This window comes from Vigna angularis, chromosome 6, assembly GCF_016808095.1.
Source record: "Vigna angularis cultivar LongXiaoDou No.4 chromosome 6, ASM1680809v1, whole genome shotgun sequence".
Lineage (NCBI taxonomy): Eukaryota > Viridiplantae > Streptophyta > Magnoliopsida > Fabales > Fabaceae > Vigna > Vigna angularis.
In genome coordinates this window covers 7554697-7581153 of record NC_068975.1, presented here as the reverse complement: position 1 = coordinate 7581153, position 26457 = coordinate 7554697, and the positions used below count along the sequence as shown (strand labels likewise).

General features: G+C 36.8%; 1 protein-coding gene across 1 annotated transcript; it reads right to left on the bottom strand.

Moving 5' to 3' along the window:
* Positions 1 to 12892: 12892 nt before the first annotated feature.
* LOC128197448 (protein WUSCHEL-like) lies at positions 12893 to 13465 on the bottom strand. The gene is made up of 2 exons (XM_052879396.1): positions 13176 to 13465; positions 12893 to 13087 (listed from the first exon to the last, which is right to left on the bottom strand). The coding sequence occupies exons 1-2, from the start codon at positions 13450 to 13452 to the stop codon at positions 12900 to 12902; spliced, it is 465 nt and encodes a 154-aa protein (XP_052735356.1). The 5' UTR covers positions 13453 to 13465; the 3' UTR covers positions 12893 to 12899.
* Between the last annotated feature and the right edge of the window lie 12992 nt (positions 13466 to 26457).

Here is a 26457-nt window from a genome sequence, read left to right as displayed (position 1 = left end):
AAGCCCCGCCGAATTCGACGTTCAAACATCATTCACTGCAAAAGTAAAAAATCTCTTTGGATTCTTATGAACTCCTTGTTGACTAAACGTAGACATGTCATTGAGCAGTCTTTCGCATGGAATGCACTCAACATTTGACGTCAACATTATAAATTTAATTTGTCTTCGAGTTGTTTCAACCATAAGAAATCAAATAGCTTTGAAATCTAATGGTAGAAGACAACTCCAAGACAATTTAAAAAACGATTCATACATAGTTGAATGTTGAAGTTGAACATCTTCTTTATATAATTATTTTAGATCATAAAATTGTTTCAGCATTAAACATATTGTGAACCATATTTCTTTTTCACAAGCACTTTCCTTTATGAAGTTAAGAAATCGAGATTATGAAAGACGTTCCTAAAATTCTATTCAGAAATGGCTTCTCCATTGTCATCATTAAGAAGAAAAGAAAAGGATGTCCGGGTTACAAGAAATGCAAGCCCATCTAGATGGATAAGTGATCGAGACATGCGAGCAAAGTTTTTATACTAGACAGATATAAAATATGTAGTTCCTCACAAGTATTTGGACCTGCAATTGTTCAAGAAAGAAGGGTTCCTTTTTCAAGAATGGATTGCATATTAAGGTCTTACTGATTTTGTGCAGATGAAAGGACATTGTTATCCAGATTTGGTTAAGGTTTTCTACATAAACCTGAGGGTTTTAAATGAGGTCATTCACTCAAGGGTCAAAGGTGTTAACATTACTATTGACGATAATGTTTGGTTAGATATTGCTAGACTGAAAGCTGAAGGTTTCGATTCTCATATCCGTGATTCTAAGTCAAACATATGGCTAACAAAGAGAGCTATATATATAAACTGTTTAAGATATTCAGGAAGGTATATGATGATAAGCAATACCTACATGATGGCTTAAACAAGGAGGAGAAAATGATTGCTTATGTCCTGACTTGGCTACTGCTGCTTGGAAGATTGAACGAGGACAGAATGTCAACAGAAGATATATTTCCGTTGAATGCTATCAAGACTAGAATCCCAACCAATTGGGTTGCGGTACTAAAACACCACATGATCGTTGCAGGAGATGATTATGCACGCAAATTGCCATATGGAGTATTTATCAGCAAGGTGCTTGAACTCACAAGAGTAGATGTATCTGAAGAAGAAAGAATTATGTGCAAAAGGTCAGAAGAAATTGGTATACCAAGTCTGTCATCTATTGGGCTGAAAAAGACTGTGAATGGATGGTTCTTCATTGATGAGGAAACTGTTGGAAGTCCACCTACTCTTGATCAAGATCATACTGAAGATTCTAGTGATGAAGATTCAATGGAATCTTCTTGATAATTATTTTAGACCCTACTTTTCTATGTTTTTTTTTATTTTGTAATCATGCTAGTAAGCCACTTATGGTTTCTATATTTCTTTCGGTTTTAGATTTAAATGAAATGAATATTTTAATTTAGTAAGCGATATGTAAATTGTGAATGTTGATTGTGATGTATGTAGACTAACCCTTCACGTCATTAATTTGAAGTTAAGAGCTCCCCATTAATGCTCCCATCATACTTCAATTCCCTTCACGTCACTGCCCCGCTGCCTTCGACGTTCTATGAGAGGGGAAAAACAAAATATATCCAAATGTACGGTACATTTTGATCCATTGAAATGTACTTCATCGAAATGTACATTTTGATCCAAATGTACGTCAATTCCAAGCCACATTCGACGTTAAAACATCATTCAGTGAAAAAGTAATAAAAGATAGTTCTGAAATCTAATAGAGGAGTGCAACTTATGGACAATTTAAAAAGGAATCATACAATTTTAAATGATGAAGTTGAACAACATTTTTATATAATTATTTTAGATCTCAAAATTGTTTCAGCATTAAACATATTGTGAACCATATTTCTTTTTCCTAAGCACTTCCCTTTCAGTAAGATATGTTAACCATTTTTGTACTACAAAAAAAATTATTTAACTTGAACTTGAAAGGGCTCCTTCATATGAAATGACGATGAATGAACCACTTTCAAGTTCAAGTTATCAAATTGCAATATGAAGAACAAAAATGCTTAATTATCTAAGGAAAAGAAAACGCAAAGGAGATAAAAAACATGAATCCTAATATGTTCAATATGAAAATAGGTGGCAGGGATTATGTGAAATGCAAGCTATATTTATAGATGAACTGATGACGTACATCGGGTAATTATGCTTAGTAACTGCCACACTCCACCTTCTTGTATGAACGTCGAAGCCCTGCCGATTTCGACGTTCAAACATCATTCAGAAAAAAAATCAATAAATTCTCGTTTGATTCATTTAAAAACAAAATGACGTCCCACTCCCCAGAAATTGTTTACTTTTCAATCACCCGCGAAAAAAGGGAGATTTGGAGGGCTTGAAGTTAAAAAGTTTGATGTGCCACTCTATATTCATATAATTCCACTCTCAATTTTGCTAAGTTAATATAATCGATTCTAAGTAATAAATAATCGATTCAACGCGTTATAAATTAAGAAATGAAAATGAGTTTTGAATGATTATTTATGGTCATATTAATGACAATGTGGCTGAATATTGATCACACGTTTGTTAAAATACTAAAAAGCGAAGAAATAATGCATGAGAGGGGTCAAATTTGTTTTTCTAATAATGTTAATCATAGTATTTTTTGATATCATAATCATTTATACTAACAATTAACTATAATTATTAAATTCTCAAAATAATTTATTTCAATGTGGCCAATAAAAGTTTTTCTAAGAGTTCGTTTGATCATTAATCGTCGTCGACTTTTTAAAATTCAAGTTTTTTATAAACGCTTATGTGGTAGTCGTGATCGGTCTGTTTCAAATATACAGATCCATCTCTTTCATGTCCTAACCCGTCCGTCTCGACTTTTTCTAATTCTTTCAGGAGGTTCATAAGACAAAGATGGAAACACCACAATATAGCTATAAATGTTAAAGGCAACCTAAGAAACCCTAAAAGAAACATTTGCCACAAAGATGTTAATCTTTGATAAGAATCAGAGTTGTAAACCAAGAACCAAAAGAATCCTCCCTCAACGTTGCAAATGCATATTTATGACTTCCAAAATGTCTACATATGTATTTGGTGTCCCTATATATAAGTACAAATGTTTAAGGCACCTAAGAAACCCTAAAGAAATATTTGCCACAAAGATGTTAATCTTTGATAAGAAAAATACAATTTATTTTATTTCCTATACTAATTATTATTCAGGAGATAGTCCTCTATCCTACCTTTGGCTCGGGTCAGCTCATCCCTACCTTTGGCTTAGGCCGACCCGTTTCGACCTTCAACTTATGTTAGTTTGTCTGGACCTTAAGTCTTAATCTTCGAACATTCATTTTGGGTCAACCAGTCTCAATCGTCAAACTTAACCTGCCTTAATCTTCGACCCAACCCATTATGTCTTAATTTTTGGTCTAGATTTGTTTGACTATTCTCCATACATGCCGTCTCTTCTCGATATTTTTCTAACTGAGCTATCTCAATTTTTGTCCACGATATTCTATCTTAACCTTTAGTTTATCTGTCAACTTAATTTTTTCTCAAACTTAAAGTATTATAATTTAAAAAGCAATCAAAGTCTTTTAGTATAATCATACATTTCTTTAGCCTAAAGCATTCATTTCAAATTACTTTTAATAATATAAAAATATTTATTATGATTTTAATTATTGTGATCTATAACTAAAACACAATTCTCATAAAATATTATTATTATTATTTTCCATATGAAATAAAATTAATATTTTAAGGAAACAAAATTTTATTCTCTTTAAATTTCAGCGACAAATTGTTCTTATATTTTATAATATGTATATATTACAAGATAAATTTATACAAATTTATATAATATAAAAATAAAAAAGAATTGTAAATCTTATCTTAAAATATAAAGGTAATGGTGGGTTATGGGAGGTTTATAAAGGAAAAAAGCATAGAAAAGGGCGGGAGGCTGAAGAAGAAAACCTCGAATATCCGTAACGTTGCATTTGTAATGGGAGGTTATCTTAAAATGTAAGTTTTATATTAAAATAAAATGGTACTGGGAGGTTATTAGAGGTTTTAAAAAGGAAAAAAGAGGCGTGAGGATGAAGAAGAAAACATCGAATATCCGTAGAATACGACGTATCCTTTGTCTTTTGTCAAACTCTTTGTCTTCTGGCTGACAATTAGTACGTCAAAGCCTAGTAAAATTCGACGTAACCATTGTATATTTTAAGCTTCTAAGTTGAGAAGTTAAACACTACTAGATTGTGAAAGATGTTCCAAAAATTCTATCCAGACATGCCTTCTTCATCATCATCATCTAGAAAAAAAAGAAGGTTGCCCGGGTTACAAGAAACGCAAACCCATCTGGATGGATAAGTGATGAAGAGATCCGTGGAAAGTTTTTATTTTGGAGAGTTATAAAATATGTAGATCCTCACAAGTATCTGGATCTACAATTGTTCAAGAAAGAAGGGTTCCTTTTTCAAGAATGAATTGCATATCAAGGGCTTACTGATTTTGTCAAGATGAAAGGAGATTGCTATCCAAATTTGGTAGAGGTTTTCTACACAAACCTGAGGGTTGTAAATGAGGTCATTCACGCAAGGGTCAAAGGTGTTATCATTACTATTGACGATAAAGTTTGGTCACATATTGTTGGACTGAAAGATGAAGGTTTGAATTCTCATATCCGTGATTCTAAGTCAAATATATGGCTAACAAAGAGAGCTATATATATAAACTCCTTAAGATATCCACGAAGGTACACGGTGGATAAGTAGTACCTACATGATGGCTTAAACAAGGAGGAGAAATTGATTGCTTATGTCTTGACTTGGCTATCGCTGCTTGGAAGATTTGTCGAGGACAAAATGTCAACAGAAGATGTATTTTTGTTGAATGCTATCAAGACTAGAATCCTAACCAATTGGGTTGCGGTACTAAAAGAACGTATGATCGCTGCAGGTTATAAATATGCACACAAATTGCCATATGGAGTATTTATCAGCCATGTGTTGATACTCCAAGGAGCAGATGTATCTCAAGAAGTCAGACTTGTGTGCAACAATTCATAAGAAATTGGTATACTAATTCTGTTTTCTATTGGGCTGGAAAGGACTTTGAATGGATGATTATTCAGAGATGAGGTAATTGTTGGAAGTACACCTACTTCTGCTGCAGATCATACTGTCTTCATTTCACAAACTGATTTTGAGAAATATGTTGTTGATCAATTTAGAAGTCTGAAATGGATGAGAGAGTTGAAGAAACTCTTTTCAAAAGGGAGAAGAAGGAAAACAAGAATGGCATTGGCTTTTAAACTGAAGATTCTGATGATGAGTCAACTGATGAAGATTGAATGGAATCTTCTTCGTAAGAATAGGGACTACTTTTCTATGTGGATTTCTTTTTATATTTTGTAATCATGGAATTAAGTCACCTCTGGTTTTATGTACTGCTTCGGTTTTATTTTGAAATGAAATGAAGGTTTATTTTAGTAAACGATATGTGAATTGTGAATGTTGATTGCATTGTTATGTGGACTAACCCTCAATCTAGTTGAGAATAGAAGATTATGTTGTTCTGATATTGATCAAAAACTGATCACTAGTTTAAAAGTGCAAATTTCAGTACACTGCTAACTTGAATTGATTAAGGAAGAAGAAAAAAGAAAAAAATTCATGTTTGATTTTAAAGAAAAAAGAATCACAAGAGCGCCACATTTTGCTATTGTCGGAAGAACTAAACGTACAAGCCCCATCGAATACGACGTTCTATTAAGCACACAATTAATGCTCCCAAGTACTTTAATTCCCTTCACGTCCCAGCCCGGTAGCCTACGACGTTCTATGGGAGGGCAGAAAAGAAAAAAGATCTGAAAGTATGGTACTTTTTGGCGGAAGAACAAAATGTCAATAACCAACAGAACTCGACGTTGTATTAATGCTCTCGTGTTTAAACGAAAAAAACTAAAAAGAAATAAAAATGTAGAAACTTTTGGCTTCCAATACTACGTCTAAGCCCCTTCAAATTCGACGTAACCTTTGCAATTTATAAGAAAAAATTAATAAAAAAGGCGGCTGTTTTAAGAGAAAACGTCGAATGGTTTGGGACTTCGACATTGTTTTTAAACATAACGTCAAATTTTTGTTGTATGCGACGTGAAAGTTTTTTATTGAATGTAAAAACAAAACACAGTCTCACTGTTTGTTCGCGGTTCCATTTCTGCTTGAACTTTCTTCTTGGTGGACGACTGCGATAAAGAAAGAAGGTTATTTTTAAGTCGTTTATGTCTTTGTAATGTCATTTGGTTCTCATTTCTAAGTTTGACCAATTGTTTTTCGTTTATCTTTAGGCTGTTTTTCGTACGGGGTCAGCGAACTTCATCATCTTCTCTAGTGACACCATTTGAAGTATGTTTTTTTTTTCTTAAAATACTCTTACGTATGATGTATGTGCTCGTATTTGTGTTGTGTTTGTCGATTCTGGACGTATGATATCTATATGTATAACGATACTATGATAGTTTTTTTTTCCTTCAACGTATGATATTTGTGTTCGTTCGTTGTCAACGAACTTCGTCATCTTCTCCAGTGATTCCATTTCAAGTTTGGTTTTTTTTCCTTCAATATCTCTTACGTATGATATATGTGTACGTGTTTGTTGATTCTGGACGTATGATATATGTATAACGATAGATATTTGTGTTTGTGTACATATCCTATGATAGTTTATTTTTTTCCTTCAACGTATGATAGGTATTTATTTTTGTTTCTCTACGTAAGTTAGTTTTTTTCCATGGATTCTTTTCGTTTAGTGTAGTAGTATGGATCGAAGCTGGATTCATCAGCGTCGTATTAGTGAAGAGTATGAGCGAGGGGTTTATGAGTTCATACAATATGTTAAACAACACACAAAACCAATGAACGTGGCATATTTTTGCCCTTGTGTTCGTTGTCTTAATCAAGTATATGAAGACTTGGACAAGATCCGTGATCATCTGTTCGTCTATGGAATAATAAGAAGTTATACAGTTTGGACTTGGCATGGGGAAGTATTATATAAGCCAACAACTTTAAGAGGTTCGGATTACGTCGACGAATGGATGAGTGATCATTTAGACGAAATGGTACGTGTCGTTGGCGAAGAAAATTTTGGAAGAGCTCATTTGTACGATAGTCTTAAGAACAATTCGGAGCAAGAGCTGTATCCAGGATGCATCAATTTTACAAGGTTATCGACTACTTTGAAATTGTTTTGAAAGTAAGAAACGGATGGACTGATAAAAGTTTCACGGAATTGTTGGAGTTGCTGAAGGAGATGCTACCAGAAAATAACACTTTACCTATCCGTAATTACGACGCGAAGAAAATTCTATGTCCAATGGGTTTGGAATACCAAAAGATACATGCATGTCCCAATGACTGTGTATTGCATAGAGATCAGTATGCTTCAATGAAGGTGTGTCCGACATGTGGTTCGTCACGATTTAAGAAGAAACTTGATGGAAATCATGATGAACACAATGAAGGTCCACCGGCTAAGGTCATGTGGTATTTACCTATAGTACCTAGGTTTAAACGATTGTTTTCTGTTAAAGAAGATGCAAAGAATCTTATGTGGCACGTTGATGGACGAAAATGTGATAATCTTCTTCGACACCCAGTTGATTCCCCACAATGGAAGAACATTGATGGCACCTTTCCTGAATTTAGTGTAGAGCCGAGAAACTTAAGACTTGCACTTGCTACCGATGGTATGAATCCTTATGGCAACTTAAGTAGCAAACATAGTTCATGGCCAGTTATTTTGATGATTTAAAATATATCTCCTATGTTGTGCATTGATGAATCATTATTTTCTTCACTTCACTTAGCTTATTGTGCTAGATTTAATTAGGGAATTGTGCTTAATTGTCTAGTATTTTCCCGTTTTTATTGATTGTGCTTAATTTGATCAGAAATTCTTATTCCACTTAATTTGAATTATCTGAGACTAATTATTTACATTATTGAGTGCAGGGAAAATTCTGTAAATATTATTGGGACATTTGGAAGAATATTCATTTTTACACTATGTTATTTAATAGTTTTCTCGGTTCTTTGGAAGAATAATAGCACGGCTCTTGTGGTATGCGCGGCTGGAAGTTGAAGATGGAAGGTAATTAATTTGGTGTGCACGGAGTAAGGGAGTTCATCACATCTAATATGTGGCAACCAACCAAGCACGTTCACATGGAACTACAAAATGATGAGGTGCTATTTTAATTGAGATAATGTAAGTGGTTTCACGGCCAATTATTAGAAAGTAGGGACCACCAATTTGAAAAGGGAATATCTGAGAAAGGATGCGCATGGGCTGCTGAAGAAAAATACCACACGGCACTCCACTGTCCATTCCATTCTAACTCTCCATACTCCACACATAAGCTTTTATTCTTGAAATGAGAATGGGAGAGTGACCCAGCAACCACCGTCCAGCTTCAACACCTCCACGGCCAGCCACTAGCAGTAACATGCAGCATTTCACGCACACAGCAGCAATACTCACGGGTCCAGCAAGTCTTGAGAGAAGCTTGGTTCACGGCCAGAAAAATGCTGTATCCATTGATCCACATTGAGCTGGTGCAGTTGCCAAGCGTGTGAAGTGTTTGCCGTAACAAGTTTCATGAGTAGAGCAGAGAATGGAGAGGCATTCACGGCCAAGCAGCAGCAGCAGTCCAGCCCATCCGTCCTTCACGTAGACAACAGAGGTGACCTTTCCAGCAGCTCATGTCCAGCTTGAAACCACCATTGAAGAAGAGGTGTTGTCACGGTGATGAATAGGTAGCATGCTGATACAGAGAATGAACCAATAGAAGCAGCTCAGGGTCTCTACAACACAGCATCAGCTTGTGGACAGCAGCACTCACGGTCCTCACGTCCAGCCTCCATGCATCCAGACCTTCATCCAGCAACTGGTCCAGCTCCAGCACCATCACGCACATGAAGGAAGAGCTTTCGGTTCTCCAACTCCAGCAGTTCAAGCATCCAACACTTCAAGGCTAGGTCCACCATCCCAGCAGCAGCTTGAGAGGTGCACGGTGGGAACAGCAGCAGGAGCGACCAGCAGGGGATGAAAGAAGCTTTTCGGTCCAGCAATGAAGTTAGAAAAGAGTCTCAGCGGAGGTACAGCAGAGAGCAAATGCAGTAACTGCTTGGCAGCTGCAACGTGAGGAAGCCATGGTTGAATGGAAAGAAAAAGAATGTGCAGACTTCCACTCCACACGGACATTCAGCATTTTGGACGACAAACATGGGGCCACCACTAACGATATTGGTTTTGGTTTTTGAGCATTTGCCTTGACAAAAGATATGATTGAATGTGTCCAAAATCCAAATTGAAAAGCAGTGTCCGGAATATTATTCTTAAAGACTAAAAAGGGGAGAAGGGGCCACTGTCACGTTAAGACAAAGCACACATTCTGCTGGCAGGGAGAATGAAGCTACATCCAGAAGTTCAGGGGGAGGAGACTATGCTTGGTCAGAGAATTGGTTATAAAAGGATGGCAGCATGCAGAGAAGATGGAAGAGATTTGTAGAGTAAATTGTAGGAGTAGTTTTAGGACACGCCCCTGGAAGAGGCTCTTGCCTCTTCCCTTTTCCAAAGCTATCTGTGTTTTTATTTTCCAGCAATGTAATTTTATTTCTGAACGCTTGTTACATTAATTTGATCATTTTCATTTTCATCTGAATCTTTTGATAAATTTCATTTTCAATCAAGTGATTTTATTTTATTGTCTATTTATTTTACCGTCTGCTGTTACATTTTATGCATGATTACAGTTCCAGCATTTTAATTTCAAACACTGCTAATTTTCATATTTCGTTTTTACCGTCTTTTACCGTTCAGTTTTTACCGTCGTTAAAATTTATTTCAGTGTTTTTAAATTCAGTTGTGTTTACAACTCAGTTGTTTTTAATTTATTTTATTTTTCAGTGTCAAAAACATCGACAAACCCCCCCCCCCCCCTTCGTCTTAAATCTAAGACTGAACCACAAATATTGGTCCTTGAGAGACGACCTAGGAGTCACTAGTTAGACTATACTGCATTCTTCTATGCACATCAAATTTGTATGACCGCGACAGTCGTATCAAAATGGCGCCGTTGCCGGGGACCAATGGAGGTTTGGTTTTAGATTTTTGTTGTGTAAATTTTTGTTTTGTTAATATGTTTGTTTTGTGTGTTTTGTCTTGTATATTTTTGTGGGTGACAACGACACCTTCAGCAAATTTTGGCGGCGTTGTCACTTCAGTCCAGGTTCTTGTTTTAGATTTTTACTCTTTTTGTTTTATTACGTGGTTGTAATATATGTTTTGTCTTTTATATTTTTATTGTGATGTGTTTTGTATTATGTTTGTCAATTAAAAAAAAAATTTAAAAAAAAAAAAAATTTAATTTTGTTCTGTCTTGTTTGTGTCTGAAGCATGTTTAATTGTGTTGTGTTTTATTTTGTATTGTGATGTGATGTTTTGTATGTGTGTCGCATGTGTTTTATCTGTTAAATAAAAAAAATAAAAAAAATAAATAAATAAATTTATTATGTTCTGTCTTTTGTGTGTGTGTAACATGTATAAATGTGTTGTGATTTATCTGTTTTGTAATTTTTAGTATTTAGTTTTTATTTGTTTTATTTTTTCATGTCTATCTATTCTGGCTATGTGAATACTGCTTATTCTGCCAATGTCTGTGAATATGATTCTTATTCTGCATATTGCTCTGATTTTAATTCTGCTGAATTTTATGATGAAAATTATAATGATCATCCTCAATTTCCTGAGCGCGCTCCTCGTGAGCCGGTCCCACCTAAGGATGATATTCATTGTGTTCTTAGCACTGGACTGATATATCTGCTCCCTAAGTTTCATGGTTTTGCCGGAGAATGCCCACATAGACATTTGGAGGAGTTCCACAACATGTGCTCTTCAATGAAGCCTCCACATGTCCCTCTTGATCACATTTTCTTGAGGGCATTTCCACACTCATTACACGGAGCAGCTAAGGATTGGCAAGATTCTCTTCCTCTAGGATCCGTTACCGATTGGGGATATCTTGAGCTTCAGTTTCTGAGCAAATTTTCCCCTGTGCAAGATGGATACAACAACGGTCCTGGATGGAATGACCCTAACTTGGGATGGTACGATGCCCCACATCAATACCAAGAACCACCATTCCAGAGCACCTTTATGCCTCCACCAGTCCAGCAATATGAGATTCAGCAGTATGATGCCCCTACTCAATTAATTCCTCAGCCTTCAACTTCTGAGCCCACATTGCAGGAGTTATTGGAGCAGATGACCATGCAGAATCTCAAGTTCAAGCAAGAGAGCATGAAGATCCAGTAGGAAACTCAAGCTGCCATGCAGAATCTGAGTAATCAGATTGGGCAGATGGCCACTCTTGCACTTGAGGAAAATGCTGATGATTTTGAGGACCAGGCAAGAATAAGCAATAATCCTGAACCAGGTAGACTACTTTCATCTTCCCTCACTCTACCAATCTTCAAGGAAGTGGAGGTAAGCATACCGCAAATTGATTATTCTGTTGACTGTGTTATTAAAGATTATGCTGATGATAGGTATGCTTGTAATCATATTGTTGCTGAGCATGTTTTTAATTCTCCCTCTGAACATGAATCTGAGCCTGTTATAGATATTGTTTCTACATTTGAAACTGATTCATGTTATGAGGTTGTATCTAAGGCTCAGCATGATGAATTGGGATTGGGTGTTATACCTCTACATGACATTTCTGTGGAACCATTGTGCACTAACCATATTGTAGGAGGTACATATAAATTTGATCAGCATGCACCCACACTGGAAGACAAAGGTGCCAGTACATACAGCAGTTCGAAGATCAAAAGGCACCTACTAAATCCGCTCAGAAACAATATTTTTTGTTTAGATCCGGCGGTGGAGGACATCTCACTACTTGATCAGATCTGGAGGATGAAGCAGTTCGTCCTCAACACTTTGATGCTGGATCCTGAGGCGAAGAACATCTCCCTCCAAATCCAAAATTGGCAACTGCCACCCTGACCAGGGAAGTTTTCTTTTTCTTTCTTCCCCGTTTTCATATTTTTAGTGCACTTGTCCTTTATCTGTTTGTTGTTTTAGTTTATGATCTTATGCTTAGAAAACATTTAGGACAGTGTAGTTTAAGTGTGGTCTCGGGAAGATTCTTCATTTTGTTTTTCTTTTAAGTTTGTTTTTCCTTTTCTTCTTAGTTTTCGAATTGTTATTTTTAAAAATAAAAAAAAATATAAAAAATAAAACATAAAAATTGTGATAAAATGTTTTTGTGCCAAATCTGTATTCTAATATGTATATTTATTTTTCTTTCTTAGTTTTCAAATTGTTATCCTTAAAAAAAAAATCAAAAATTCAAAAAATTATTTTGCATATTCCTTGATTTTATTTCGACCCTCACTATCTTATTATTTCATACCAATAAAAATTTTCACTTCTGATCTTAATTTTCCTTATTTTCCTTCACTGTAAATAAATTTCTTAGTTATTTCATACTCAGTATTGTTTGAAAATTTGTTTAGACTAAGAAAGATTTCATTCATCATTGCAAAAAAATTACAGTAATTGAGAAAAGGAAATTTATCAGATCTGAAAATAAATTTGCAGTAGATATATGTGAAAATAAAGTTGTTCAGGGGTCGATCATTTCTGATCGTTAATATTACACACCATAAAAAAATAAAAACATAAAAAAAAAAAATTAATTGTTCAGATTACATGCCTTATTCAAATTCTGGCCACACTCGGCCAGCAAAAAAAACATAAAAAAAAAAAAAACATAAAACACTAAAACTGGAAGAATTCTCGAGCTGGTTGTGGTGGTCTAAGGGAGAGCTCCGTTGAGGGAGCTCTGGTTCGGAATGTGAGAAGCATGGGTGGAGGGATTTGTCTCTCATCTCTATCATCGTCAATGATGATCGGAACGGGAAACAGATTCAGCAGCCTCGGTGCCCTCATTATCACCCAGTCGTATTCTTTCAACAACAAAAAAAAACTTGTGTTAATAATAGAAGAGGAAGTGAAAAATTTCAATAAAAAATTGAGGTGTGATCAGGGTCTTACCATACATATATAGCGGCAGTTGTGAAAACTGAGTGCCAGTGGGGTCTATCTCCGCTTGCCAGCGCCTGACCCGATTGCCGTGGTTGTTGAACCAGCAGTGCACGTTGTATTCGCTGGCATCTCCGAAGATCCTTAGTCGAGACGTGATCTCGACAACTTGCGCTCTGCTTGGGTGTGTGACCCCAAAGTTGTAGATTCTGGTCATCATCTGGGTCTGATTTTCGGTAGGACGCCACCGCTGACTGGTGTATCTCTCTGATTCTATCTCACTCATCATTCCTCTCAATATATTCTAAATAAAAAAAATATATAAAAATAAAAAGAACAAAAACATAAAAAAAAGAAAAACAAAACATAAAAAAAAAGCATAAAAAAAATTAGATTCTTAGTTCTGTGTTTTCTTTATTTGTTCTTGTTTCCTTTTAGATTTATTTTTTTGTCCTGTCAGTCTTTGATGTTTCAGTGTCTGGTCTCAGATCTGTTTCACGGTCCTTGCAAAAGGGTCCTAAACGGATCTACGTCCAGTTGTCCTTGTCCATATTGTTCATGTATATTATGTTTCTGTGTTTTTTAGTTTTAAGTGGGGTACGTGGCGTTGTTCTACCCGATTGTCTCTGCAATACCTTCAATCGAAGGGAGATTAACGTCTGGTTTCCAGCCTATATACCCCTTAAGTTTTTAGACAGTGTTGTTTTATGTGTTTAAGTGTTTTAAGTTTCAAAATATAAAAAAATTGAAAAGGAGAAGATTGAAGCAGGAAATGGAAAATAATCGGAAAAAAAAAAATGAAAAGCAGGAAAAAGGGAGAGGAAGAGCAGGCAAGAGGAACGCGAAAAAAAAAGGGTAAGTAGAAAGAAAGGGAGAGCAGAAAAGAGGAAAGCAGAGAAGAAAAAAAAATAATAAAGAAGAAAGAAAAATTTAAATGAAGGCAGAAAGAAAGGTAGATCTAGGTGCAGATGACTTACCTGGAGTAGTAGGCTGGCAGAGGAGCTCCTCGCTAATCTCAGACTCTTCAGAAGGCGCGGTGGCAGAGGCTCCGCGCAGGCTCCAGACGCTCAGAGGAGAAGAGAGAGGAGGAGACAGGAGTAGAGAGAGAGTGGGAAGTCAGGAAATGCCACTCAGGGTCCTCACGTCCAGCACTCACGGTCCTCACGTCCAGCCTCCATGCATCCAGACCTTCATCCAGCAACTGGTCCAGCTCCAGCACCATCACGCACATGAAGGAAGAGCTCTCGGTTCTCCAACTCCAGCAGTTCAAGCATCCAACACTTCAAGGCTAGGTCCACCATCCCAGCAGTAGCTTGAGAGGTGCACGGTGGGAACAGCAGCAGGAGCGACCAGCAGGGGATGAAAGAAGCTTTTCGGTCCAGCAATGAAGTTAGAAAAGAGTCTCAGCGGAGGTACAGCAGAGAGCAAATGCAGTAACTGCTTGGCAGCTGCAACGTGAGGAAGCCATGGTTGAATGGAAAGAAAAAGAATGTGCAGACTTCCACTCCACACGGACATTCAGCATTTTGGACGACAAACATGGGGCCACCACTAACGATATTGGTTTTGGTTTTTGAGCATTTGCCTTGACAAAAGATATGATTGAATGTGTCCAAAATCCAAATTGAAAAGCAGTGTCCGGAATATTATTCTTAAAGACTAAAAAGGGGAGAAGGGGCCACTGTCACGTTAAGGCTTACTTTGTTACTGAGGGTAGTGACAGTGTTTGTTGGGAAAAATCCTTTATTTTGGAAAAGGTAAAGGGTGAAGGTTTTCAAGAAACATGCGCACAAACATCTCAAAAAAAAAGTATCAAATTGTTATTTTTGATTCAACATTTTGACCTCGAAAAAATCTGACACTGCAACTTTTGTTTTCGATTATCATTTTTTTATTCTTTTTTGCTATTTTCGAAAAACAAGAGTTTGACGATTTACAAGAAAGACAAATGACTTAAGATTTCCATCATCTTATTTTTGTTTTGTAATTTTGTTTTTCTTTTTTGTTTGCAATACCTTTTCAGGACTCGATTTCCAGCACTACTTGGAGAAACCCTGTAGTGAATATTCACATTAAAAGTCACGGATGAAGACATGATATCAATGAGAAATATTTCCCCAGCAAGACACTTCACAACATCAAATTCACTTGTACAATGACTTATGCTTTCTTATGTGGTCATAAAGCCCACTTCATTTCTTCATGGCACTTGTAGAGGCATTCTCAAGCCTTGCCTCAGTGTTGGGTTGACTTTCTTCAAACTTTAACCATCCTGAATCAATCAAAGTTTGCCTTTCTGCTTGAACACCCAGTACTTTTGGTGGAATCATCTATAGCCCCTCCATTGTAATCACCTTTTGTATATGATGCATCACGAGTCTTGAGGAATTAAGGCTTTATAGGTTTCATGTAATAAGTAAAGACCAAGCCTTCTTGTGCACGAGACTTGGAAGAAACGTTGCATAAGTCATATGGATAGGAGTGAAACTCGTAGGCCTTTTCTCTTGATCAAACATTTTTCTGCCTGGCAGCTTGGTGGGAAGTTTAGTTTGGGTCGAGTCCAATTTTGTCTCAGAATAGTTTCAAAGGGTAGGCCAATGGTATTTGAGCAGTGGGATGTGATTGAGCTCTTTCTTCTCTCCTTATCCCAAGCTTATACCGGACTTGTTCACATTTGTTGCCATGGTAGGACCTTGTGCGATCTTTTCAATCTTCACACCAATTTCAATTCTTTCTTGGATTATCACCAAGTTTGAGAAGTTTGAGGAAACACCCTTGACCATATTTTTATAGAAGGGTGATTGCAGAGTATTGAAGAATATGGCAACCCCTTGTCACTCATAAGAGACTCTTCTTGAGCAACAATCTCTTTCCACTTTTTGGCATATCCTTTGGATGATTCAGAACCCTTCACCAAGCTCTTAAGTTGTAATCTATCAGGTGCCACATCCATGTTATATTTGTACTACTTTAAGAAAGCAGTCACTAGATCCTTCTAGGACTAGTTGCGTGAAGGTTTAAGATGAACGCACCAGTTAGTGTCATGCCAGCCCAATTCTCGGAACAAATTTCCATCATATGTATGCACAATCATTTTCTTTCCGTTCATCATGAGATGGCTCTTGAATAAGTGGTACCTCCGGGTAATTTAAACTTTGCGAGGTATCACCATATCATCCAGGACTAAGCATAACCCTACAACATTTGCAAACTTAGAGCTTCCTCCACCCTCTATGGCTATCATTGTTTTTCAACGCTTTTAATTTACACTTTGCAGCCTCAATACCCATTGGTGTAACGACCTAAGGGAAAGATTTCACCTCGGGCTTCTTTGTCAATGTCTTGCTCAATATACTTGGCCAAATCATTTCCCTGGATACCATGAAAACGGTTGCCCCAAGTTTGTTTCCTCCTTCACTGTATTATTTTTGGCCTTTTGAATGCAAAGTTGTGTTGAGTCCATTCCCAAGGGTGGAGTGTAATTCAGGACGAGGACATATCGAGGGAAAATTGGTGCCCCTAGAACTCTTTGTTATGGATGTGGTGCGGGCGAATCTCCAAGGTTTTGTAAGGCATTCAGGGCCTCTAGGATTTGGCTCATTTGCTCATTCAATTGTTGTACAACGACTTCCATCCCTTCTTGAACTTCTCCTTGGTTCTCCAAGATATGATAATTGTTTCGAGTCCTTTAGGGTATCTTGGATGTTTAACCGTATTTTGGTTTTTTTGAATTTTATTAGATGAAACAAGTTAAGAAAAAAAGAAAATGGAAATGAAAAGAAAAAGAAGAGACAATGTAGTTCAAATACTATAGTCAGAAATTATAAAGCTGTGAGGGAGACATCAGAAATTATACTATTTTTGCTGACACACGGGTGTAATCAATACACAACACCGGATATCCATGAGGGAGACGTCATGATAACTCCTGCAATGGTGTATGATACACGATCTTTGCTGCCAAGAAAACATGCCTTTTAAACTTTTCCTCCTCTGAGCCTACAAAGAGTTGCGCTCATTCATTTGTCCCTTTCATCATTGGTTTACACTATAATATCTCACCCAAGGGACATATGGCATTCAAGGCTCCCTTACTCATGCTGGAGATGAATCATGCATGCACCATAGGTAAGCAACACAACATCTTCCTGCCCTTTAGCTCATAACACTAAGTAAGAGTCCTATAAACTTCAGCTAGGGCAATGGTGCTGGATTCTCAGAGTGAATTTTATACCCCACAAATGCATTCATGGCAGCGTAGTCGACAAAATCCCTGATATTAAGAAAGAGCATGACACCATAGGGGATAAGAGCCAGTACATTAATGAATATTTCCCACTTTTCGATGCAAGTACTACTCTAGGTATCCTTGAGTAAGGCCTCTTGTTGTACCCTTAAGAATGAATTCACCATCCAACTTCATAGGGGTACTTTTGTGATTCTCACTATCTACAAGTCAGGGGTATACTGTGATGACAAATTTCTGAACACCGAAAATGACGCCAAAAACTTGTTACCTCGGCAAGTGTGACCGAATCGTATCAAGTAATAAACTTGGTAAGACCAAGTATCGTTCTCCCAAAGGACTCACGGCCTAGTTAGTTATATGACTTCTTGATTATTTAAGACTTGTGAAAATAAACAAATTCTTGAGGTTTCAAATGCAAAAGACAAAAAGTAAACATGTATGCATGAGTTTTGATCAATGGAAAGAAGAACACAAACACTTGGAATGAATTATATGGATGAGTATGTTGTTGGGGTAATCAATTTCATCTTATCCACTCTCATATATTTAGAAATTCATCATTCTTTTCATCAATGTTAATGACACTCTCTAATTTACCTTAAACCCGATGTCTCGGCGAAGAAAGTCTAATCATAATCACTAGTTTACAATGTCTTTTCTCCCTAGCAATTAATCATGCATTATAATGAATAGAAGCTTAAAGGCAACCAATCATCATACTCCTATGTCTAGGTTTATACTACTGTTGGGAGAATTTCCCCAAATCTAGATTTCCCCGTATGTGTCCATATCGACAAAACCAATAATCATGACATCGAATGAGTTAAACAATGCATGCTTTGAGCAAAGAGGAAAAACCCTAACTATTAATGAAAGAAAGCATGTATCATAAATATGATGTTTAAACACAAATTCCATATATGAGAGCTTCAAAAGATTACATTGATTCCCCAACAACAAGAAAAGTTTAGTTCTCCATCGTCATGGAAGAACTAGATGAAAAATGGAATGAAAGAATGAAAGAGATAGAAAAACCTGAGAAAGAGAAGAGGAGAGTCGTCACCATCTCCAATTCTACCCCTAAGGGGTGAAAAGTGTGTTTGTGCTTCGTCTCCAGCCAAAGATACAAACCCTAGGACGTCCTAAAGCTTATATACTATTCTAAAAATTACAGAAAAGTAGGCCCAAGCCCAAATTAATGGCGCTCAACGGTAAGTGCGTGTGTTGAATTCTTCCCCTCAGCTGCACTTTCACCCCTCAACGGTGCCAACGAGTGTTAAGTAGTGCCGCTCAGCGGTAAAATAGCGCTGAGCGGTACTTGCAGCTTCACCTTTTGCACTTTTGTGTCCTTTTCTGATTCCAACTCTATCCTACTGCACTTCTTTCATCAAATTCACCTCAAAACCTGCATAAAACACTGAAATCAAGCATAAACCTGTCCAACTCTCTTATTTCTGAAAATGTAAGCAAAAATGTGATTCCAAGCTAGTTTCTAAGTGTTAAAGGTTGCTAGTAGTATCAATTTTAGACATGAAAATAACAATTTTTCAACTGTTATGACAACCTCAAACTTAGAACTTTGCTTGTCCTCAAGCAAACAAGATGTAACTCAATCTTCCACCAATCACTACAATGATTCACCACATTCAAAATCCTCTTTTCAAGATAAGTAAGTACTCAATTAAGCTCATGACAAAGACTTCAATCAAGACATGCACATGCTTTAGTGTTCAATCAACTAAGCATGGATGTTCATGTGCTCATGGAATCTTTCCTCACTAGATAAAGTGTTTCACTCAAACACACAAGTGTATAAGAGGTATTCACTCATTCACTCTACTATCACAATATCACATGAATTGACTTTGCCTTTCATTTAACCATAATCAAATACATTCACAAGCATGCATCATCACAAAGACTTTTCAATGGCTTATAATGTGGTTGGGCTAACAAGAAAATTGGTTTTTCTAGATCACAAATCCCTTGAGTTAAGAGAATCATATAAACACAATCATTCTTACTTATTCCCAACTTTCCTTTGCATTGAACTTTGCTTTTTCTTCTCTTTTCTTTCTCTTTTTCTTTTTCTTTGCACATACTTAGCTCTTAGCTCAATGTTTTTTATTTTCCCTTTTTCTAAATTTCCTAACAACCCCAAACTTGGACATTTATCAATACCACAGAATATTTTATACTTAACTCAAGGTAAAGCTTTTCACAAAGGGTTTTCAAATCATGTTCAAGGCTAAGGGTTCAAAGGATAGAACACATTGTTTTCTCTTTTGTTGGGCTAAAATCATGCATTTGGCTAACAAAAGGGTTACCAACAAATGGCCTTGATCATATGATGTAAACAAGCAATTGATTCAATCATAGAAAACCTGGGCAAAGTCATTCATGCTTTCAAAGTAATAGCATTCAATCACAAAAACTCTGGAGCTCAAAACCTCACATATAAGCTCATTCACATTCCACATACACATCCTGCTTAGCATCATAATCAAAATCATAACATCATGCATTTGTTCACAAAGCTTGTGAACCACCTGTATAAGCATGTAAAGTGCATAATCTCAGCATCACTCAATATCAAAGCATTATCAAGAACTACTTATCACACAACAATCATAAGCAAATCATCATAATAGACAAAGTTTCCAATTGAGTACATCAAACCCTATTCTAAAAACAGAAGCAAATAAGTTCAATAATATAAAACCAAACAAAAGCATAAAATAACTTCTGCTCTAGTGTTGATAGCATCCATCAATAAATGTTATCTCAGCTCCTCATCAGTCTGTGTTGTCATCTGTATCCTCCTCCTCTTCCTCATCTTCAGCATCCTTAAATGCGTCATCATCAGCATCATCTACATCCTTCTCCATGGATGAAGCTTCAGCTGCTCCATCTCTACCGCCTTGGGCCTGCTCCTCTGGCCAAGCTACCACATTATGGAACTCATCCATAGTCCACCTGTGTGTTGGGGGTGTATCATACATTCCAACAATCATCTCAGCAGTGGCCACCTGCCCTCTGTGGATAGACTACAACTGTGCACCTATAAGAGACATATACATGTCCCTCATGTGGAAAGGCTCTACTTCATGTGTCTCTACAGATGCCTGACTCTATGTTTGTCCTCTTTCTCTGTGAGGACGACGTGGTGGAACTGGCTGAGCTGCCTCCTCACCTCCACAGTATTGTCTGTAATAGGCCTCATCAATTACTTTCCTTGGCCTCTCAAATGGTGGAGCAGAAGTATCCACCCTAGCTATCTTGCACATGTGTGTGATCATAGAAGGATGTCCTAAGGGTGCTTTGCTGTTTATTGTGTTAGAACACATCTGTATCTCATTAGCTATTACATGTCCAATGTTGACATTCAAATTCCTGATCACACAGTAGAGGAGGAGTGCCCTCCTAAGAGTGATGTCTGAAACATGAGAGCATGGTTGAATGTTGGCATGAGAAAATGCCATCCAATACTTTTGCAAGAGGGTTCAAGTCAGTCCTCCTAATGTTCACCGCAGAACCAGTTCTGTTCCTCTGAAAATGTCCTCCAGGTACACATAGAACACTCTCCACATCATCAAAATCAATGCCTTCTTTCATACATAGAGTAAATTGGCATTGCTCACCAACCCATTAAGTACCCAAGAAGCTGTTGATAAAGTCAGGATCATACCTAATAGCGTGGCCTCTAACATAGCCTAGGTAATCCTCAGCCGGATAATCACCAATCTTCCTTGCATTGGTGTAAAATTCCTTCATCATAGCTATATTGGCTGGTGCAGGGTATGTGGCTAGCTTCCCCCAATTCCTTTCCAGCAGTTGCTCTCTAAACTGAGGAGCAAAGTTAGGTATCATTCCGACTTTCCTCTCCATAAGGAGCCTCCTATCTTGAACCACCTTAAACTGCTTCTCATGTTTGCGAGATAGAAACCAACTAGAGTGGGGTTGTTCTGGTTCCTTATCTTTCCTTTTGGATGCCATAGTCTTCACTATTTTGCCTGAAGAGGATGCCATTCCTACATCAAACACAAATTACAAAACCACAAGACATATTGTTAATCATTAGTAAACCAAAAACAACATCCTGAATCCATGCTAAACCACCGCTGAGGGTCAAAATTACCCCTCAGCGCCACCAGTGCATCAATCTAGCAAAAAAATTCAACCAAAAACCAAAGTCTGTCAGAGTGCCGCTTAGCAGAATTTTACCCCTGAGCGGTGATTCTGCAAATTTTTGAAAAAAACACTCTTTTGACCTTTCCTAACTCCACCCACATACAATTTTCATACTTCCAGTTCAAAATCAATTAGTTCAATCGGTTCAAACATCAATTAATTCGTCAAATCATGCATAGGAATCAAAACCCCTAAAAATTCATGCTTCAACAATCATATTCATGCTCAACAACCCTAGAATGAAAAATGCTTGACTTACTTGGGTGGAGATGCTAGATGAGTGGAGAATGCTTTCAAACCGTGAAGAACAATGATGCTCTCTCCCAACCCCAAACTTTGATGGAAAACTAGTTAGAAAGTGAGTGGAAGGGAGATTTTCTAAATAGGAATGAAGGGAAATATGTAGAGAACCTTTGAAAAAGTGTTTAGGAGTGTGTGTACAAAGAAAAATTTGAAAATAGAGGCCAAAGCGTGACTTAGGGTATAAAAATACCCTAATGGGCTCGGGTTCCACTAAGGGGCAACCTAAGCCCATTTTGCGATACCACCGCTCAGCGGCACTTTCGTGTTGTGCTTTTCTTCTTCCTAGCTTAACCTAGGTGCCTTCTACTCATGCCCCTCACTTGCTCCCTACAATTAAGTTCTGAGATCACTCATGCATCCAATCCCTATCATACAACTAAAGCAGAACAAACAACAAAGATACAATCAATCAACTAGGTTGCCTCCTAGGTAGCACTTGTTTAACGTCACGAGCCTGACCCAAAATCCTCCAGCACCCTTCAGTAGATGCAAATCTTTCTTACCAACACCCATCAGTAGGTGTATACAAACATAGTATCCTTCAGTAGATACTCTTTCGCCTAACATCCATCAGTAGATGTAAACCTTGTAACAAACTTATAACAAAAACAAAAATACCCAAAAGTTCAAAATTACATCACCAAACCAAAAATTAAAAGTTCTTAAATCACTGGGTTGCCTCCCAGCATCAGATCTGAAATCTGGAATGTTACAAGGAGTTTCAAGTTCATACAAGCTTATAGCACCAAAATGAAGAAAACCTACTAAAATCAAATGTAGCATGAAACACAAAAAGTGACATAATGGAAACCTAACTCTATGAACTTGTTCATGATCTAACAACAAGTATGAACTCAAATATATAAAATAAAAGCACTCAAAGGCACTCAAATGAAACAGTTTTGAAATTTACTCAAACATGTATTTTTGGTGATTTTTCAAAGGTTAAACATGGAAGTAAAGACAAGTAAAGGACTAAACATGTATGTAGACAACATGGATGGATTCAAAAATAAAAATGACACAAAATAAGCATATATGACCAAACAAAACAGCAAGGAATGACTCAAAAAAAAAAAAGAAAAGGCACAAAAAAGTAGCCAAAACTACCAAAAATGAATTTGAAAAACGCTAATGACAACATTCTAGCAGCTTTGACCTTTGCTGAGTGTTTTACTTATACCTTTCTGCACATAACTCCAAATGAAGTGATTCTTTTTTTTTTTGGAAACTAGACTCAAAGGGATTTCATTTGAATATTTGTACGTATTTTTTGGACAACTGAGCTTGATGCAGTTTAAGTTTGAAAATCATCACAGTTTGTTGCTAGAATAAATGATAGATGAAAAAAAAACACAAGACAAGTAGGGAAATAACATCAACAACATGGAACAATAAAGGATAGATAAGGACCAAAATACGTAGCTTTTGAAGAACCAAAGCTCTTGATACCAAATGATGGAAACCTCCTTGGCTAGGTTGGGCCAAAGCTAGGAGATGTGCATGGACGAGTGTTCCTTGGATGAATGGTGCGAAAATGTGGTGGTAAATGGTCCAAGGATGATGAGCTAATGTATGAATGGTGTAGAAGCTCAAAGCCTCTAGGAGATATGGTGGTGGTGTAGTGTTTGGTGGCTCCAAGAGAGGTTAGGACAACTAAAGGAAGGTGACTAGAGGGGCCTCATGGGTTGCTCTAGTCTTGATCTAAGATGACTAGTATGGCAAAAAATGAGCAGCATAACATTACTCACATCAAAGATCAAATACAAGGGTGGAGACACCTCTATTTATAGGCCAAGGGTGTCTCCTTCTAACCCTAAAAGCATGATCTCCCACTTTTGCTCTCATTGGCCAAAAATGAGGGCTTCTAAGGAGTGGACAAGTGTCCACAAATCCTCTCCAATGATGGGAGGACATGTGGCCACTCACAAAACACAATCTCTCTCATTCCTAGAGTGCCATGGGGCCACTACTAAAAGCAAAAACTCTCCACTCCTAAGGTGTCATGTGGCTACCTTTTAAAAAGTAAATCCTCTCCAATGGAAGCATGACACATGGCACACACTTTCCACTTGGTTTGGATGTCTAACTTTTAAGGAAAACCCTATGCTACTTAGGCCTTAATACAAGCCTTAAACAGACCTACACTACTCTTCAATCCATGCTCCATGATGGCTCCAAAGGTGGCCCACAAGGTAGAGTTGATGTCATCTTCATGGATGGCTTCCACTCTCTTGAAAGTGTTTGACCATGGCTAGGGGATTTGCCATCATGACTCAAAATAACTTTCCACATAAACGAAAAATAGTATATTATTATTACAAATCGATTAGTTCAAAAATAAAATATCCATACACAATTCAGGATTGAATATAAAAATAGTAAAAAGAACATAATCCCGGATCCTTTATCCCATGCCTCTAATCCTTTTATGCATGTCCAGAAGCATCAGTCAATCCATCTGTATTAACATATGCTTTCGTATAACATCACACATTATACGATCATCGTATTCACATGAACACACAAGTAAGGATAAGCTAACAAAAACAATTGTGTAACTTGTTCAACATATAAAACATATATTTCACATCATACTACATACACCGATATACAACCTATACAACATATTCATACTGCATACACCATTATACAACATATAAAACATATTTCATACCATCAGGGATGTTACACATCTCAACAATGTGTAGTGATTGCTTCCCACCACTCATTTAGCGAGCTTATCAAAACCATTACCCACTAGTGAAAGATCTTATTAGGGTAGTTTCCATCACTCATCTAGTAAGCTTATCAGGGCCATCAAACACAACGCTATCCCAATTGTAACAAGCTTATCAGGACATACACTCTGTGTCATTCTCATCACTCTATAAAGAGCTTATCAGGTCAATACACACCACCGTTGAAGTGTACAGTTGTCTCTCACCACTCGTCTAGTGAACTTATCAAGGAGCTTATGAGGACAACTCCCACCATTCATCTAGAAAGCTTATCAGAACTGACAACTACAATGCAATTGCCCACCACTCATACAACGAGACCATTCTAGGCTAATACACATATTACATTTCCATATATCACATTACAGTTTCAAACTATATACCATATTCACTTGTATCAAATGCGTCAAAACAGTAACCATACCTCACAAAAAACATCACATATTAACACAGATTTCTTTATAGCCTATTATTACCAACACTTAAGTAATTAAATACAACAAACGTTACCTCAAATGGATAATTACATAAAAAGTTACACAATAAACAAATGACAAAAGTCTAGTTCACTTAAATTTCTGGAACGTTACATAGACATTTGTTATAACTTCAACCTCCTTATTCCAAATCCGAGTGGCAAAATTAAATAACTATATATCTAAGACCTATAGTAAAAATATCAAATCAATCCAATGGTTGATGAGGTGAAACTCTTAATTTCTCCTTAGATGGTTCAGAGATAAAGCTAAGCTGGAAAATCAAACACCTCAAAATGTGGAATCTATATCTATAACTTTATAAATTAGATTGATAATCCAAACAGTCAAATTCCAAAGGTTAACTTGACTAGAATTTATGTTTCCCCGAGGGGACTTAGTAGCAGAAAATAAGATGATCATTAACTTATTCCAACATCTGAAATTTATTCCTCTAAGTACGACCTCAAAATAATAATCCGAACGGTCAAGGCAAAATAATATATCTCATGGTCCATATATCAAAATTGTATGTCCATCTAACGGTTCAAGGTGGATATTTATATTTTACCGTAGGGACTTAGTAGCAAAAATAAGGTGATCATTAACTTATTCCAACATGAAAAATTTATTCCTCTAATTACAGACCTTAAAATAATAATCCGAACGGTCAAAGCAAAGTAATATGTCTTATGTCCCATATATAAAAAAAAATTGGCTACATCTAATGGTAAATGAAGTAGAAATGGACAACTTACTGAGGTAACTAGAAAAATAGAAAATGATTTAATAACTCGAAAAATAGAAAACAATGAAATCATGGATAAGGAAGCTAAACCTCACAAAAATAGATAGATAGCTACCATTTCTAAATTCTAATATCCTCATAATCAGATTCTTGATCATGAAATATACAATTATAATATCTAAGAAAAGGTTTAGCTTCCCCTATCTCTTCTCCTGCAAGAAATTATTCACTCTTGATACTCCTAGACCACCACCCTTACTTGCTCTCCTTCTCAAACGTAAAAGTATTTTCTAACTTAAATCTTACTTCTCTTGCCCTCTCTTCTGGCCATATAGATGCTATATAAGGAGAAATAAATTCTCCTTGTCAGCTGGCTTAGCAATAATGCCATAAGAAAATAATGGAAAGGAAGGGTCCCATGTAAGAAAATTTTGCACCCATGTTTGAAAATTTTGCGCCCATGTTTCACGGGAATCCAATCTCCATGATTCACCTTGCACTAGTAGAAAAATACCTTTTTATGACAGACCTATTATAACGGATAAAAATTATCCATTATAATAGGTTGACCGGTGGCAGAATGGTA